At 43.5% G+C, this 17672-nt stretch overlaps 1 protein-coding gene across 2 annotated transcripts in view; it reads left to right on the forward strand.

Moving 5' to 3' along the window:
- Nucleotides 1–17672, forward strand: part of LOC124569456 (amidophosphoribosyltransferase-like) — a 253058-nt gene that overhangs the window by 125606 nt on the left and 109780 nt on the right. Inside the window, exon 1 of one of the 2 annotated variants that reach the window (XM_047131065.1) lies at nt 9792–9827. The exons of the other annotated variant lie outside the window; for it this stretch is intronic. Within the exon in view, the coding sequence (XP_046987021.1) occupies nt 9807–9827 (21 nt within the window). The 5' untranslated portion in view covers nt 9792–9806. Of the gene's footprint in view, nt 1–9791; nt 9828–17672 lie in introns of those variants that run through there. 2 annotated transcript variants of the gene reach the window in all.

The raw sequence follows: 17672 nt of genomic DNA on the forward strand, positions 1-17672 counted from the left end.
CACACTAAAGAACAGTACAAGTGCATACACTAGTTACGTGGATTCTGACCAATAACGAGACAATTGACGATCACCGGTAGTGTTCAAAATAACCACCGGCAGCGGCGATACGCGCTTGTAGTCTGGTATGGAACGACTGCTGCACACGTGTTAACATTTCGTCGGAAGTGTCCGAGCAGGCTGCAGTAATACGTCGTTGCCTATCATCCGGTGTAGTTGGTATGTCCTTGTAGACAGCGTCTTTCAGCTTTCCCTACAGAAAAACGTCTACAATTCTTCTGCGTCCAATCCAACGATTGGAAACAATTCGTGAAGGCATGCTGTTAGACTTCTTGCACTACGGGGTGGACAGCCATGATGATGGTATCACAGGTTCCACCTAATCTGCAGAGGAACGTCGACTAACATCCGGGGAAGATGGTCCGTTAGGAGGCTGCGATACTTGCGCGCGTTCAGGCCTATGAGCTGATAGATCACAACAGGTTCACACTCCGTGGACGCTGACGTTCCGCCTAACGGAGCGAACAGGGATTGTCAGCGGACCAGGAATGCAAGTTTCGGAGGTGAACTTGACCGTGATTGGTAAATATCGCTTCAGCATCTGGGGTAACCTGCCTTAATGCCCATTTACAGAAGTTAACACGATTCTCATAATCGTTTCCACGCAGCTCTTGATGGAGAGAGACGTGATAGTGTTGGAACCTATGTCGGTGGAGAATGCGTAGGACATCAGCCTGACCCGTGCCGCTCCCTGTGCTGTTGCGCGGGAGCTAACGTGCGGATCAACTGCAACAGCAACAACAACATTAATTTTCCCCTTTTCTGTCGTCACTTGTTTCCTTCTGTTACATATTTTAGGTGTTTACCACTTTCACGTAACTGGGTGAAGAAGTTAATAAATAATGCCGAGATGGTTGACGTCTACTGGGATACCTTTCCTCATATACCGTACAACAACGACCTGCATTCTTCCTACACCTCTCCATACACCATGAGCATGTCGGCTTTTCCTACGTTGGTAAATTACATCGCCCACACACGATCTGCTGCTTGGAAGTCATACACAAACTGATTAGCAAGTCACAGTGCATTCAAGAAACACACAAGCACACTGAAGCAAACATGACGACATAGTACGTAGCAAATATGCAGGTTGAATGGCACGAACTGGTATCGATGTGTGGAACTTTTCGAAATACGATAGCTCGTAAAGGTCTCGCACTAGAATCCTGCAACGAACACCACTGACATTATAATTTACCCTACTTCTGTTAATGTCAATAGGTATTGTTCCATTTAAAAAGTGTATATTAGCACAAAAATATACTTTCTGAGTATTATTACAATCTGTTTATTGGCTAAAATTATAAGCCCATGACTACCAACCCATTTTGTGAAAACTGTACATCAGTTGCACTTTCCATTTTCACAAAATTTGTGGTGCAAATTTTAGGTGATTCACCATGTATACTATGCAAGACACTGTACAGAGCGTGACCAAGGGTAGTTCTTCCAAACTTAGGTATTCTGTCTTAATCCACTTGTGTATTGACTGAAGGGAAAATACCACTCCATGTGACCCCGCGCCCCTACTCGCTCTTATTCACCTGATCCCTACGCGAGATATACCACAGTGTTAGCAGAAATGTTGTACCAGTTTTCTATTTAGGGATTTCATGAGGATTTCGTATTTCTTCCAAGTGACTTAAGTATGGGTTATGCCGACCTCCGAATTCGTTTAGTGTGATAAGGTTAGAAACGGCTGGAACAGTCTCCTAGATACGGTCGCATTAGCCTTTCGTATGCGATTTCATTTAGAGATGCAATGCACTTTCGCAGAACCCGTCGAACAGATGTAAGTCTTCTGGTCGCTTTTCCTATTACATATTTCATGTGTTAGTCCAGTTTCATATCGCTTCTGAGTATCACCCCTAAATATTGAAAGTAATCGATATGTAGTGCTCCAGATATTCGCCACCAATTCTGTAATCGGATATTATTCTGTATGTTATAGGCACGCAGTACGGAGAAAATGACGCGACAGTGATACGGATGTGTGTTTTTTAAATTTACAAACACAGTTGAAGAAGGCATGAACCCATTGTCAAGTTCTGTAAACAAGGAAAACAAATAATTACTTCGCATTGTTTCACATACGTGTAATGGTAATCTGCCCATAGGCACAGTCAAATATAAGCAAGCATCATTGTCAAATGTGTAAACCCTTAATTATTCGTATCATGGGATAACGTTCGTTATTACTGGTGACCCTTAACACTCGCACAGAGCTCTGTTTACAGACTAACGAAAGTCTGCTGTACACCCTTTCCTCAGTTGTTGGAATAACCAGACAAGTTTTATAAATACTTGAGATGCACTGAGTACTTTGTGCTTGGAGACCTCTAAATGTCAGGAAAAGTGAATCGGTTACTATCACTTCTCGTCGCGTGCTCTTTAAACCGGGTGTTAATGTTCCTTTCATCTGACCGATGTCACAAAAAATTTGAAATTTGTGGTAAGGTTGTATGGGACCAAACAGCTGAGGTCATCGATCCCTAGGCTTACACATTAATTAATGTAACTTAAACTCACTCACGCTAAGGACGACACATACACCCATGCCCGAGGGAGGACTCGAACCTCCGACGGGGGGAGCCGCCCGAACCGCGACAAGGCGCCTTAGACAGCACGGCTACTGAGCGCGGCAGTTTCCACAATTAATTCTGTTTAGGCTCCCTACGAATGTTCCTTCATTTCTCTGAAAACCAAACTGATCCTCAAAGTGGCCGTTTTCTAATTGTTTTTCCATTCTTCTGCAATTAATTCATGTTAGTATATTGCAACCATGGCTTATTACACTGATAGTCAGGTAATATTCACACCTGTCAGCACCTGCTTTATTCGGAATTGGACCTACTTCATTCTTCTTCAGATGTGAGGGTATTTCGCTTGTCTCATATATGATGCAAACCAGGTGGATTAGTTTTCTCGCGGCTGGCTCTTTAGCGAATGCAATACCCTGTGTTCAAATATTCGTATTTATGTTTTCTTTACTTTGTTTTTGGTTGTACGACTAATCTGCGTTTATTCATGTAGTCATTATAGCTTTAGCTGTTGGGATGGTCGTATCGTCATGTTTGCTCATCGTTGATCATATGTTTTATACTGTTCGTTTGTCTTTCGTGTTAGTGATATCACACGTGATGTACCTTCACTGGACTTCATTGGAGCTACTGGGAGTTGTCTAGCCTGACTGCTTTATCGTCTTTGTATTTAGTTGTGGATATGTCGTCAACAAAAATATTTAGTTTTCTTAAAGGTTGCCAGAAATAACTGCAATTAGTCGCATTTTGTGTTTCTTCAATTTTTATTTACCGTGACTGGTTAAAATCGGCTACCGATTCATCATCAGATGGTACACATTTAATGAATGTTTGGAGCATTATAGGGATCGTGCAGCTGTGGCAAAATATAGAAACGAAACAAATAAGCATTGAGTGGGGAGAGAATCCACAATGGAAAAAAATTTATTTAGCTTTGTTTATTTTTTGTGTCTCTCAGTGATTGTCCGACGTCTTCATGTGTCAACCCGTGGCATGGCAATGGAAGAGTGTATTTCTGGAAACCGACGAATTAATTAAAATACCTAAGTACATATTTTGTATCTATCGCTACGTGTTGTGGCGATCGCCTATGTGAAGGAAAAGTGCTCAAATGCGTTCCATTACAATAAAATTAAGTAACGATGTTGCCGATAGTAACACCTGCATTTGCAGTGGCTCTGTAACGCAACTCGAATATCTGTGTTCCTATACCATATACGAGGAGCCGAGGAAACGACAGGCGGACACAGGATGAACATAGCTTGACATTTGAACCCTCAGCGCACACATTGGGAACCAGGACGTTGCTGGCCGTGTGATTTGTTTACAATAGCACTTCATTCATACCCGTGTGAATCCCCATACCGCATTCGTCACGGTTGTACCAGCAATTTCCATTTTTCGGATTGTTATCTAAATCTGTTGAAAATCATAGTGACATACAGTTATTGATTAAAAACTGAAAGTAACGAGCAGTATGTAGCTAACCGCTTGGTACAGTCAGCTCAGGAGACGCATTGGCGCTCAACAGAATTCAACTCACAATGGTGTTACCTGAGAAAAATAATCACCAAGAATCGAAACCGGCATATCCTAATAATTTTGTTACGATGGCCATCTTTCACTTTATCGTTTTGATTTTCCTGTCTTTAGCCTGCTGAAAATTATTCGAGGGTTTCGCCAGACACGTTTCGCTTTACTGGTAAAGCATAATCATAGAGAGCAATAAACTCCATTCACCTCTGATGATGCATTACTGATAAAGAGGAGCACTTCTGTTGAAACACACTCTTAATTTGTAGTATGATTAAGACGGGTAAACTAAAAAATACTTGCGTATATCGCATCTTAATAGCCTGCAGCTTGGTTTTAAAAAGCATCGCTCGTGTGATATTCACCTTGACCTTTTCTCACATGAAATACTGCGAACTGTGGATGAAGGGCAACAGGTAGATTACATATTTCAGGATTACCGGAAAGCATTTGACACGGTGCTCCATTGCAGGCTGTTAACGAAGGTACGAGCATATGGAATAGGTCCTCGGATAAGTGAGGAGCTTGAAGACTTTTTAAGTAGCAGAACCCAGTATGTTGTCCTCGAGGACGAGTGGTCATCAGAGACAAGGGTATCGTCAGGAATACCCCAGGAATGTAGATGTCGTGACTATGGCCTCCCGTCGGTTAGACCGTTCGCCGGATGCAAGTCTTTCGATTTGGCGCCACTTCAGTAGCCCCCGGTAGCTGAGTGGTGCCGGCACGGTAGCTCAGCGTGTTCGGTAGGAGAGCTGGTTGGCCTCTGTAATAAAAAACTAAAAACTGAGTGACAGGATCAACAAACGAACTTTTACGGATGTCATGTGTCGTCCGCAACGACAAAATGCAAAAAAAAGTGGTCAGTGGGACAGAATGTCAATCCTAAGGGCCCGGGTTCGATTCCTGACTGGGTCGGAGATTTTCTCCGCTCAGGGACTGGGTGTTGTGTTGTCCTAATCGTCACCATTTCATCCCCACCGACGTGCAAGTCACCGAAGTGGCGTCAAATCGAAAGACCTGCACCCGGCGAGCGGTCTACCCGACGGGAGGCCCTCGTCACACGACATTTATTTTATTTACCCCAGGAAACTGTGATAGAACCGCTGTTGTTCTCTGTGCACATAAATGACTTGGCAGACAGGGTGCGCAGCAATCTACGACTATTTGCTAATGGTGCTGTGGTGATTGTAGAAAGATACGAGAGGACTTAGAGAAAATTTCTAGTTGGTGTCATGAATGGCAGGTAACTCTAAATGTGGAAAAATGTAAGTCACTGCGGAAGAACAAACCTTTGGTGTTCGGATACAATATTTCCAGTGTCCTGCCGACACTGAAGGAAGACGTCGAAGCAATTCAGAGGCGGGCTGCTAGATTTGTTACCAGTTAGTTAGAACAACACGTAAGTGTTACAGAGTTGTTTCGGGAACTGGAATGGGAATCCCTGGAGGGAAGGCGACGTTCTGTTCGAGAAACACTATTAAGAAAATTTAAAGAACCGAAATTTGAAGCTGACTGCCAAGCGATTCTACTGTCACCAACACACTTTGTGCCTAAGGATGAATAAGATAAGATACTAGAAATTAGGGCTCATAGGGAGGCATATATTCAGTCGCTTTTCGTCGCTCTATTTGCGAGTTGCAGGAGAGGAAATGACTAGTCGTGGTACAGGGTACCATCCACCACGCACCGTATGGTGGCTTGCGGAGTGTCGATGTAGATGTGGACTGTCTGATCAAAAGTATCCCGACACCCTTATGTATTGTGGAAGTGACCAATAGATGTAAATAGTTGTGGATAAGCCAATATGAAAGCAGGCAGGGTGTATTGTGCCGTCAGCACAGAAGCAATAACAGCAGGAGAGCTCAAGGATTGCGAACGTGAACGTGTCATTGGATGTCATCAGGGTAGGAGAGTAGTTTAAAATATCACATGAGATCAGCAAAAGGAATCATTTGTGAGTTCCAAAGTGCTACCAGCAGTCTAGCTGGCACAATGACTGCGTAGAGAGTTAAAAAGAATGGGCAACACTGGTTGAGCAGCTCCTAATAACCCACACATTTCCGTAGTCAGTGCTAAGCGAGGCTTGAGGTGGTGTGAAGAACAACGCCATTGGACAGTGGATGATTGGAAACGAGTGATTCGGACCAATAAATCACACTATACCCTGCGGCAATACGATGGAAGCGTTTCGGTTTGAAGAATGTGTGGAAAACGCTACTTTTCACGTGTGGTGCCAGCGGTGAAGAACGCAGAGGTGGTGTTACGGTACGGGTTGCGCTTGGAAAACGCTAATTGCGGAAGGATTTTAACACATTTTATAGCATTGTGCACTGCGTACAGTAGAGTAATAGTTCGGAGACGATGATTTATTGTATCAGAGTGACAGTGCACCCTGTCCTGAGGGAACGTCTGTAAGACAAAGGTTTGTGGAGAATAACATTTCTGAAATGGCCCGTCCTGCCCACAGTCCCAACCTGAAACCAATGGAAAAACTGCAGGATGTGTCGGAACGTGGACTTCGATTCAGATCCCAGCGTCGAACATCAGTACCTTCTCAGGTTTCGGCTCCATTGCTCCAGAGACATTCAGACATCTCATTGAAAGTGTCTCCAGCAGAGTTCAAGCCGTCATAAAGGCGAAAGGTTGTCATACCCCGTAGTAATGTCCACTAATGAGTGTCCTGATCCGTTTGATAAGATTAGTGTACGTCTTTCGTGTCTCTGCATGCAGCAAGGGCCGTAGGTAGGAGCTATATCCCTTTAGGCAGATTGTGTGGTGTGGGCACTGGTGGGGAAAACTTTGTGATTACTAAGCCGCAAAAATGTATTTTAGAAAGACTTTTTTAATTAAATGCCTATACTGCAGCATTTAAAGTTTGGCAATTAATTTATAAGATATTAAGATATAGTTTCTGAATTGAATCGATAGGATTAAAAAACATAATTGATTTCATAAGGTATTCAGCACCAATTATGTCCATGCAAAAGTCATTTTCAGTTGCTGTTAATGCTAAGTGATAGGTACATTCTTAGATCTCGATATTAAGGAAAAGCCGTCCAAGTTTTATGGGTCCTGGTTTGGATGGAAAAAATGTGTGGAAGCATTTTTTTTCAGAAATCGAACTAATTTTAAACTGCCGAAATTTCGTTACCCAGACTTTAAAAGTCATACTAGGTCCGCCAAGTTAAGGGCCACGCGCTTGGTTGGGCGCCACAGGGAGTTCGATGCGAGAGTGCGCGGTGTTTGCGAGATGACTGCCGACTTAATTCGTATCAGCTGTCCACTGAAAAACTCAGAGCAATAAGTCTATGCGAAGTCCATGACGGCCTTAGAATTAAAATGCTTTATATTTTACATTTTCGTGAAGCGGGCCCTATGCTAAAGAATACGTAGCCTGCGCTTAAATACGGCCTTGCTCGCTGCTGTTCGTGAAGTTAGCGGATGTGGCAAATGCTCTAGAGGGATACGTCGTCGTCTTATCAAAGGAACTATATAGAGTGTAAACAATAGCTGTTGATAACATTTCACATTCGTGCAGGTAAAGTAGAGATGAACAAACTGGTATAGGATGCGTACGGTCTGTGAAGCCGGAGAATAATCTCAAATTGACCTGCAAAAGCCATCTAAGCTACAGCGCAAGCATTCCGCGCGTGATTTTGGCTAAAGTCGTCCTGGAATGTTGAAAATCCCTTGTTTTTGCACTTACAGAATGTAATATCGACGTTTATTCAGTTGCACCTCAAAACAGTGAAATTTAACCGCATAAAACTAACAATTAAATCGTTTAGTTTGCCTGGCCTTCTTACTACGAAGCTGCTGTGCTTGTAAGGATTAAGTGTAGATCGAATTATTAATATAATTGGTTTTTGCATAACGTTCAAAAAATGGTTCAAATGGCCCTGAGCACTATGGGACTCAACTTCTGAGGTCATCAGCCGCTAGAACTTAGAACTACTTAAACCTAACTAACTTAAAGGACATCACACACATCCATGCCCGAGGCAGGATTCGAACCTGCGACCGCAGCGGTCGCGCGGTTCCAGACTGTAGCGCCTAGAACCGCTCGGCCACAACGGCCGGCCATAACGTTCACAAAAGTCTTATTCTTTTATTACACTCTCGGGAAATTTAATAACGTTAACGAAAAAGTCGACTATGGAGAGCGAAAGGGTGCTGAAAATACCACACGGCGCACACGCGATGTAACAGGTAACTTTTCCGGGCCACTTTTACGTTATTTCCTGGCTTCATAAGCCGCAAGTGTTCTATGTCAAATTGTTTGCCTCGAGTTCACCTACTCGACTGTGGTACGATGGAAAAAGTTGTTTCCACCTAGCAAGTAAAATCGCGGTGTCGACTTAAGGGGACACCAAACGCTACGGGGAGTCATCCAAGTCCATCAGCACTCAATCGTCGTCCATAAGTCACTGAGCATGGTTCAAGTCACGCACATAACCTACATCTGTACTTTGCGAATCTCTGACAAGTGCTAGATGGCAGTTCTTATTATTTCGGTTACTAACGTTTCTCCCATTTCCACTTATGAATAGAGTATGGACAGTACGACTCTTTGTGTACTTCTGTGCCAGCTGCTGTTTCGCTATTTTATCTGTACGTAGGGGACTGGCGAATATTCGCAGTTTCTACAACTGCAATAAACATTGGCGGCATAGACTGGAGTTAAGAGTCATGGGATACCTCCTAATATTACGTCGGCCGTTCTTTTGCCGGGCGTAGTGCAGCAGCTCGACGTGGCATTGACTCAACAAGTCGTTGCAAATCCCCTGCAGAAATAGTGAGACATGCTGCCCCTGCCCCTATAGCCGTCCGTAATTGCGAAAGTGTTACCGGTGCAGAATTTTGTGCACCAACTGATCTCTCGATTATGACCCATAAATGTTCGCTGAAATCAGGACTCGTCTGACCAGGCCACGGTTTTCAGTCGTCTAAGGTCCAACCGATTTGGTAACAAACCTAGGAGAGGCTTTGCAGGCGATGTCGTGCTTTTAGCAAACGCACTCAAGTCGGTCGTCTGCTGTCAGCTCATTGACGCCATATTTTGCCGCACTGTTCTAACGAATACGTTCGTCGTACGTCCCAGATTGATTTCTACGGTGATTTCACGTAGCGTTGCTTGTCTGTTAGCACTGACAACTCTACGCGAACGTCGCTGCTCTCAGTCGCTAAGTCAAGGCCATCGGCCACTGTGTTGTCCGTGGTGAGAGGTAATGCCTGAAATTTGGTATTCTAGGCACACTCTTGATACTGTGGATGTCGGAATATTGAATTCTCTAACGATTTTCGAAATGGAAAGTCCCATTCGTCTAGCTCCCAACTACCATTCCGCGCTCAGTCTGTTAATTCCCCTCGTGCAGAAGCCTTTTCACATGAATTACTTGCGCACGAAAGATAGCTCCTCCATTCCACTGCACTATTATACCTTGTACGCGATACTAACGCCATCTGTATATGTGCATATCGTTATCCCTTGACTTTTGTGAACTCACTATAGTATCTTGTTTAATGCAGATAAGAACATCCAGACTTCACTTTGGGATAAATAATGTGTGTTTTCCTATTTCAGGTGAGTGCTGACTGCAACGCGGAGAAAACACGCTGTGAGTACGCAGGTCGCCTCTAATGCACAGGGAAGCTGACAACCAAACCTGAATGCATCGCTACGTACTGCAAGTGAGACAGTGCTAAGAGAATTTGATTATTAATTCTTAAATAAGGCGACTAGATTTTATCAAACAGGAAAAAGAAATCTAGCCGTAGTATACCATTACAACAAATTTATTTGTATTTTTGTGAAGTATATATTAAATATGGCAGGAAGTAGTCATGAGGTCGAAACACTCACCAGCTCCACTGTGCACATATTGTGTACTGTTTTGCAATACAGGAAAGAGGAAATCAAGTGGCCCACATCGGGCTCGGTGCGGGAAAACTTACACTCAGGTAGACAACGAACAATAGGTTTGTTAATAACAACATAAATTCACTCTTCCCCGTCCTGAAGCATTAATGAACAAGAATATAAAATTGTTTAGCTGTTAAAGCAACTGAGTAAGGTTAATACTTTTGGTAAGATTAGCGAGGGCTAGAGCGTTCGCCTAGAATGTCTGGTTCGCTGTCTGATATGAGGGTTGTCCAGAAAGTAAGTTCCGATCAGTCGCAAAATGGAAACCACCGTGAAAACCAGAAATGTTTTATTTGCAACTGTTAGGTACACCTTCCACCTACTTCTCTACATAGTCGCCGCTCCAAATTAGAGTTTTGTCGTAGTGTTGTATCAACTTTCCAATTTCCTCGTCATAGAAAGCAGCCGCCTGTGCTTTCGGCCAGTTAATCTGCACTGGTCTGCAGCTCGTTGCCTGTGGAAAAATTTTGTCTTCATAGCGAGCGGTTCTTGAGAGCAGAGATGAGACTCAGGGAGAGCCAATTACGGACTGTATTGTGGGTGATCAAACACTTCTCATCGGAAACGCTGCAGGGGCGTCTTCATTGCCCCTGCAGTGTGCGGCCGAGAATTGGCATCCTCGACAGTTGTTTTATGTGGGCTGCATGATACAGGCGAAATCTCTAACCAGGCCCTCATACTTGGCAGGAGACGCTATTCCCTATGCATCTTTACGTGCTCACTGTTCACTAAAAACTGAAAAGAGCGACGCGACACGATCGACGGGCATACTAGAGACACTGCCCAACACATCTGTGCAAAGCTTTACCGGATTTTCCCAGTGGTTTCCATTTCGCGACCGATCGGAACTTATTTTCTGGACAACCCTCGTATTTGTCTTAAGGAGCAAGGTGAGACGAGTCACAATACGAAGTCGAATACCAAAATCCTGGAGGCCGAACATAGAGGGGCCAAGTCTCAGCATAGCAAGAAGCAAGACTGGTTCCACGTAGTTCCGGAAGTGGCGTACTCCGGTTGGCGAGTTGGCTTGTAAGTGCCGGATACGGGCTGGCTTAAACAGCGGCTGGCGGATGGGTTGGTCGCGGACTGTTTGCGGCTGTGTGATACGGCGAAAGGAAACAAGTCGTAGTAGCGATGCTGCTGCCAGTGATGCGAGCGCTCTGAGTCGCAGTGGCGGCTTCCTACATTACCCGGTGTTGTACAGACTCGCGTCTGGACTCTTGTTGTCGTTGCCCCTGCAATCGCATGTGTAGGCAACCAGTGGCGCTGTACTGTTATGTTGGTGGGCTATTTCCCAGACATAGCACCATAGATGTGGAACCACCTTTAAAACACAAACAGAAATAGAAATTTAAAGTCTGGTGATACGAGGCGGGAGAGGAGAAAAATCTGTGCGGCTTTTACCGTCATCGAATCAATTTAGTGCAACCGGCATTATGGATGCAACTCGTTATTTTCAAATGGAATGGAGGTTATGTGACATATCAAACAGATAAATATTTACACGAGAAAAGAATTGTTTCTTTCATTGCAGCGCAGCTTCATACATTTTCGAGTTACGTCACATTTTGCGCAGAACGAGGCTATTTCTGGTGAAAACAAAAAGGCTACATGATGTGCTTGATGCGTTGTCCGGCACGCTGTAACGTTGTTAACCGGTTCATCTAGTCCTCGTGGACTTCAACCAACGCATGTACCGAAATGCGAGCACGAGCAGTAACAGTCCGCTCCCTGACCACAGATTCCTCCGAGATGCGACGAGTGCTGCTCTCCGGATTCTTGTACGATGCCAGAATAGCGGTCGATGTTGCTTCATCCTTAGCCATTTCAGATGCTCCAGCTTTCTGTTCGTCTACGACACAGCCAGTTTCACGGAATTCCGATGCCAGTTGCACCACCGCGCTGTGAGTAATGAGTGGGCTATCTGCGTGACGTTCGTTGAAATCCGCTGTGATAAGAGGGATGCTCCTCTCTGCTGATATCAGGACGATCTCAATGCGTTCGGATTGTGTTAACGCCATCAGCTTTTACGTCACCTGTTAGAAAGCAATATCAGTCATATATATTACTAAACTGTTAAAGTCACCCGATCCCAGTAATAGTCTGCTTGTCTAACAGCAACAAAAATTCGATTTTCAGTATTTCACATAATTACTGAACGAATTTAAATTTTTTAAATTGTGTCATAATCTACTCATTAATAGGTATAATCTTTCGTTAAAGGTTTAACACAAAAACTCAGGTATTACAGTTAGAAACTGTGTATGGCTTGAGGCAACGTAAAGCATGCCGCACAAATTACCCAGACTATATTCATCCAGTATTTGAGAATGGGAGCACTTAGAGACTTCCAACAAACCTTACCCATAATTTCAAACCTTTTCGAAACATCTTGCTGAAACCCCCACAAAATATTGAAACGAAAAAAGTTTATCGCTTACTACGTTTTTCACTATTCGTGAAGTAATTTTACTGCTTTACTACTAATTCTGTTCGCAGCTCTTTTTGCAGACGGTATCCACATATACCACTGAATGTACCTGCAAAACCATATCATTGTATGACATACTGTTCAAGAGATATGACATCATAAACATTGCGACGAGTGAAAAACTAGCTTCACTTAAAACGAGCCTGTTTTATACACGACAGTTCTGATTCTACATCTAAATCTACATCGTTACTCTGCAATTCATACTTAAGTGCCTGGCAGAGGGTTCATCGAACCATTTGCATACTACTTCTCTACCATTCCACTCTCGAATGGCGCGTGGGAAAAAGGAACACCTAAATCTTTCCGTTCGAGCTCTGATTTCTTTTATTTTATTATGATCATTGCTCCCTACGTAGGTGGGTGTCAAAAAAATATTTTCGCATTCAGAAGAGAAAGTTGGTGATTGAAATTTCGTAAACAGATCTCGTCGCAAAGAAAACCGCCTTTGTTTCAGTGACTGCCGCCCCAACTCGCGTATCATATCAGTGACACTCTCACCCCTATTGCGTGATAACACGAAACGAGCTGCCCTTCTTCGCACTTTTTCGATGTCCTCCGTCAATCCTACCTAGTAAGGATCCCACACCGCGCAGCAATATTCCAGCAGAGGACGGACAAGTGTAATGTAAGCTGTCTCTTTAGTGGTTTTGTCGCATCTTCTAAGTGTTCTGCCAACAAAGCGCAGTCTTTGTTTCGCCTTCCCCACAATATTATCTATGTGGTCTTTCCAATTTAAGTTGCTCGTAATTGTAATTCCTAGGTATTTAGTCGAATTGACAGCCCTTAGATTTGTGCGATTTATCGTATACCCAAAATTTACCGGATTTCTTTTAGTATCCACGTGGATGACCTCGCACTTTTCTTTGTTTAGTGCCAAATGGCACTTTTTGCACCATACAGAAATTCTCTCTAGATCATTTTGTAATTGGAATTGATCGTCTGATGATTTTACTAGACGGTAAATTACAGCATCATTTGCAAACAATCTAAGGGGGCTGCTCAGATTATCACCTAGATCATTTATGTAAATCACGAACAGCAGAGGGTCTATGACACTACCTTGCGGAACGCCAGATATAACTTCTATTCTACTCGATGATTTACCGTCTATCACTACGAACTGTGACCTCTCTGAGAGGAAATCACGAATCCAGTCACACAACTGAGACGATACTTCATATGCACGCAATTTGATTAATAGTCGCTTGTGAGGAACGGTATCAAAAGCTTTCTGGAAATCTAGGAATATGGAATCGATCTGAGATCCCTTGTCGACAGCACTCATTACTTCATGAGAAATAAAGAGCTAGCTGTGTCGCACAAGAACGATATTTTCTGAATCCGTGTTGGTTATGTATCAGTAAGTCATTTTCTTAAAGGTGATTCATAGTGTTAGAGTACAGTATATGCTCCAAAATCATACTGCAAATTAAGGTCAGTGATACGGGTCTGTAATTCAATGGGTTACTCCTACTTCCTTTCTTGAATATTTGTGTGACCTGTGCTACTTTCCACTCTTTAGGTTCAGACCTTTCGTCAAGTGAGCGGTTGTATATGATTGCTAAGAAAGGCGCTATTGTTTCTGCATACTCTGAAGGGAACCTGATTGGTAGGCCATCTGGACCGGAAGACTTGCCTTTCTTAAGTGATTTGAGTTGTTTCGCAACACCTACGATATCTACTTTTATGTCACTCACGCTAACAGCTGTTCTGGTTTCGAATTCAGGAATATTTACTTCATCTTCTTTCGTGAAGGAATTACAGAAAACTGTATTTAGTAACTCCGCTTTAGTGGCACCATCATCGGTAACATTTCCATCGCTATCGCGCAGTGACGGTATTGACCGTTTTTTTGCCACTGGTGTACTTTACATACGACCAGAATCTCTTTGGGTTTTCTACCATATTTTGAGACACTGTTTCATTGTGGAAACTGTCTCGCATTGACGTCCGCACTAAATTTCGAGCTTCCGTGAAACTTAGCCAGTCTTGGGGATTTTGCGTTCTTCTGAATGTGGCATGCTTTTTTCGTTGCTTCTGCAACAGTGTTCTGATGTGTTTTGTGTACCATGGTGGATCAGTCCCGTCTCTTATTAACTTATGCGGTATGAATCTATTTATTGCTGTCGATACTGTATCTTTGGATTTGAGCCATATCTGGTCTACACTTACGTAATTAGCTTGGAAGGACTGGAGACACTCTCTTAGGAAGGTATCAAACGAATTTTTGTCTGTTTTAAATAGATATATCTTGCGTTTATTTTTAGTGGTTTTGGTTGATATGCTTTTGAGCCTCGCTACAATGACCTTGTGTTCACTAATCCCTGTAGCCGCTCTCTATTAGATCAAGATTATTTGTGGCTAAGAGGTCAAGTGTGTTTTCGCAACCATTTACAATTCGTGTGAGCTCATGAACTAATTGTTCAAAGTAATTCTCAGAGAAAGCATTTAGTACAATTTCGGAAGATGTTTTCTGTCTACCACCGGCTTTGAACATGTATTTTCGCCAACAAATCGAGGGTAGATTGAAGTCTCCACCAATTATAACTGTGTGAGTGGGGTACTTATTTGTAATGAGATTCAAGTTTTCTTTGAACTGTTCAGCTATTATAGCATCTGAGTTGAGTATAACCTCTACCCATAGTAATTCGTAGGAACTATCTATTTCAACTTCACTACAAGATAAACCACTACCAACAGACACAAACACGCCACCACCTACGTTATTTAACCTATCCTTTCTGAACACGGTTTACGCCTCTAAAAATTTATCTCTGGCTTCAGCCAGCTTTCTGTTCCTATAACGATTTCAGCTTCAGCGCTTGAAGCTCTGGTACTTTGCCAACTCAGCTTCCTTTAAAGAATTGGGAGTGGGGGTGGGGAGGCGGAGAATGTTACTGATAACACAAGAATTAATTAAGCTATGCTCAGTTGAAAGACGTCACTGTTTCCCTCGTGTAATTCTCTACATGTTTGATTTGTGCCATGACCCTTCCCCCGTTTTCATTTGAAAATTACGAGTTGCATCCAAAATGATGGCTTCAAGAATGGCTGCCATGTCGGTAACATCGGTTAAGTTTTTCCCCCTCGCCTTATCTCGTACTACTGGACATTAAATTTCTGTTTATTCAGCTGTTTTTGTTTGCAACGAGTGTTTCTACTTCTGCGGACCACCCTGTATACCTATGGCCTCTATTTGGAAGGCAGCTCTCTCGATGGCTTCTCATATGTGACCAGCAACATAGGGAAACAGAGAGAGACCCTCATGGACGCAGAGTATCACTCAAACCATCTTGACGCAGGGCGGTGCTTTGTCGCTCTGACAGTGTAGCTGGCCTGCTGGCTGCTCAAAGCGAACGCTCCATGGGCACCTGTTTCGTTTGGAAATTAGAGAAAACGGCAGATTTACGCTCAATTTCATCCCATGTAAACGTTCCCCACGCGAAAATGGAAAGAAGAGAAAGATTTTACGTCACGTTGGTGAAGATATCATGCTCTACGGACCCGCACACCTATCTGGAAGGTATTGATGATCGTGATGTTGTTTCAGAGACGGTGGCCACCAAATACAGAAACCTAATCAAGAAAACTAGGGACTATGAACTTTCGTAAAGACGTTTCGCTTATGATGGAGTTATCTGTAATGAAGTGTTGTCCTAAAAAAGCTGCAAAAATATTCAGTCAGTGTTTGATAAGATTGAAAAGTGGTGCAAGGATTGGCAACTTGCTTTAAATCTACAGAAAAGTAAAACTATGCAATTCACGTAACGGAAAAACATTGTATCCTATGCGTACAACTTCAGCGATTCACAGTTAGTCAGCCAGCTCATACAAACACCTGAGTCTGGTGGGATATGAAAGGGAATTATCACATAGGCTGAGTCGTAGGTAAGGCAGATGGCAGACTTCTGTTCATTGGCAGGATACTGAAAAACTGCAGTCAATCTACAAAGGAACTACTTAAAAATCACTTTGGGGTCCAATGTTAGAATATTGTTCAAGTGTGTGACACCGATACCAGACAGGACTGACAGGGGATATTGAACGGATATAAAGTAGGGCGGTACGAGTGGCTACACGATTGACTCGCAGGACAACGCTAGGTAAATGTTGAGAAACGTAATTTGGCATTCTCTCTTTGCCGATAGACGCAGATTTTCCCGGGAAACCTACACACAGAATTTCAAGAACCACTATTAGGTGGAGGATAGAGAGATATTCTTACGCCCCCTACATATGGCTCCAGCAGTGAGAACGAAGGCAAGATCACACAATTACAGCACGCACAGAGGTATTCAAGGAGTCATGCTTCCCTCGCTCCGTATCGGATTCGAATTGGGTTCCAATAGCTCTGACAAGGGAACCTCCCCATCGCACCCCCCTTAGATTTAGTTATAAGTTGGCACAGTGGATAGGCCTTGAGAAACTGAACACAGATCAATCGAGAAAACAGGAAGAAGTTGTGTGGAACTATGAAAAAAATAAGCAAAATATACAAAATGAGTAGTCTACGCGCAAGACAGGCAACATCAAAGACTACATTAGCTCAGGAGCGCCGTGGTCCCGTGGTTAGCATGAGCAGTTGCGGAGTGAGAGGTCTTGGTTCAAGCGTTCCCCCGAGCGAAAATTTTACCTTCTTTATTTTCGCAAAGTTATGATCTGTCCGTTCGTTCATTGACGTGTCTGTTCACTGTAATAAGTTTGGTGTCTGTGTTTTGCGACCGCACCGCAAAACCGTGCCATTAGTAGACCAAATGACGTGCCTCTCCAATGGGAACCGAAAATATTTGATCGCAAGGTCATAGGTCAACCGATTCCTCCACAGGAAAACACGTCTGATATATTCTATACGACACTGGTGACAGCATGTGCGTCACATGGGCCGGCCGAAGTGGCCGTGCGGTTAAAGGCGCTGCAGTCTGGAACCGCAAGACCACTACGGTCGCAGGTTCGAATCCTGCCTCGGGCATGGATGTTTGTGATGTCCTTAGGTTAGTTAGGTTTAACTAGTTCTAAGTTCTAGGGGACTAATGACCTCAGCAGTTGAGTCCCATAGTGCTCAGAGCCATTTGAACCATTTGCGTCACATGACAGGAATATGTTGTCGACCCACCTAACT

This window comes from Schistocerca americana, unplaced genomic scaffold (genome assembly GCF_021461395.2).
Source record: "Schistocerca americana isolate TAMUIC-IGC-003095 unplaced genomic scaffold, iqSchAmer2.1 HiC_scaffold_15, whole genome shotgun sequence".
Lineage (NCBI taxonomy): Eukaryota > Metazoa > Arthropoda > Insecta > Orthoptera > Acrididae > Schistocerca > Schistocerca americana.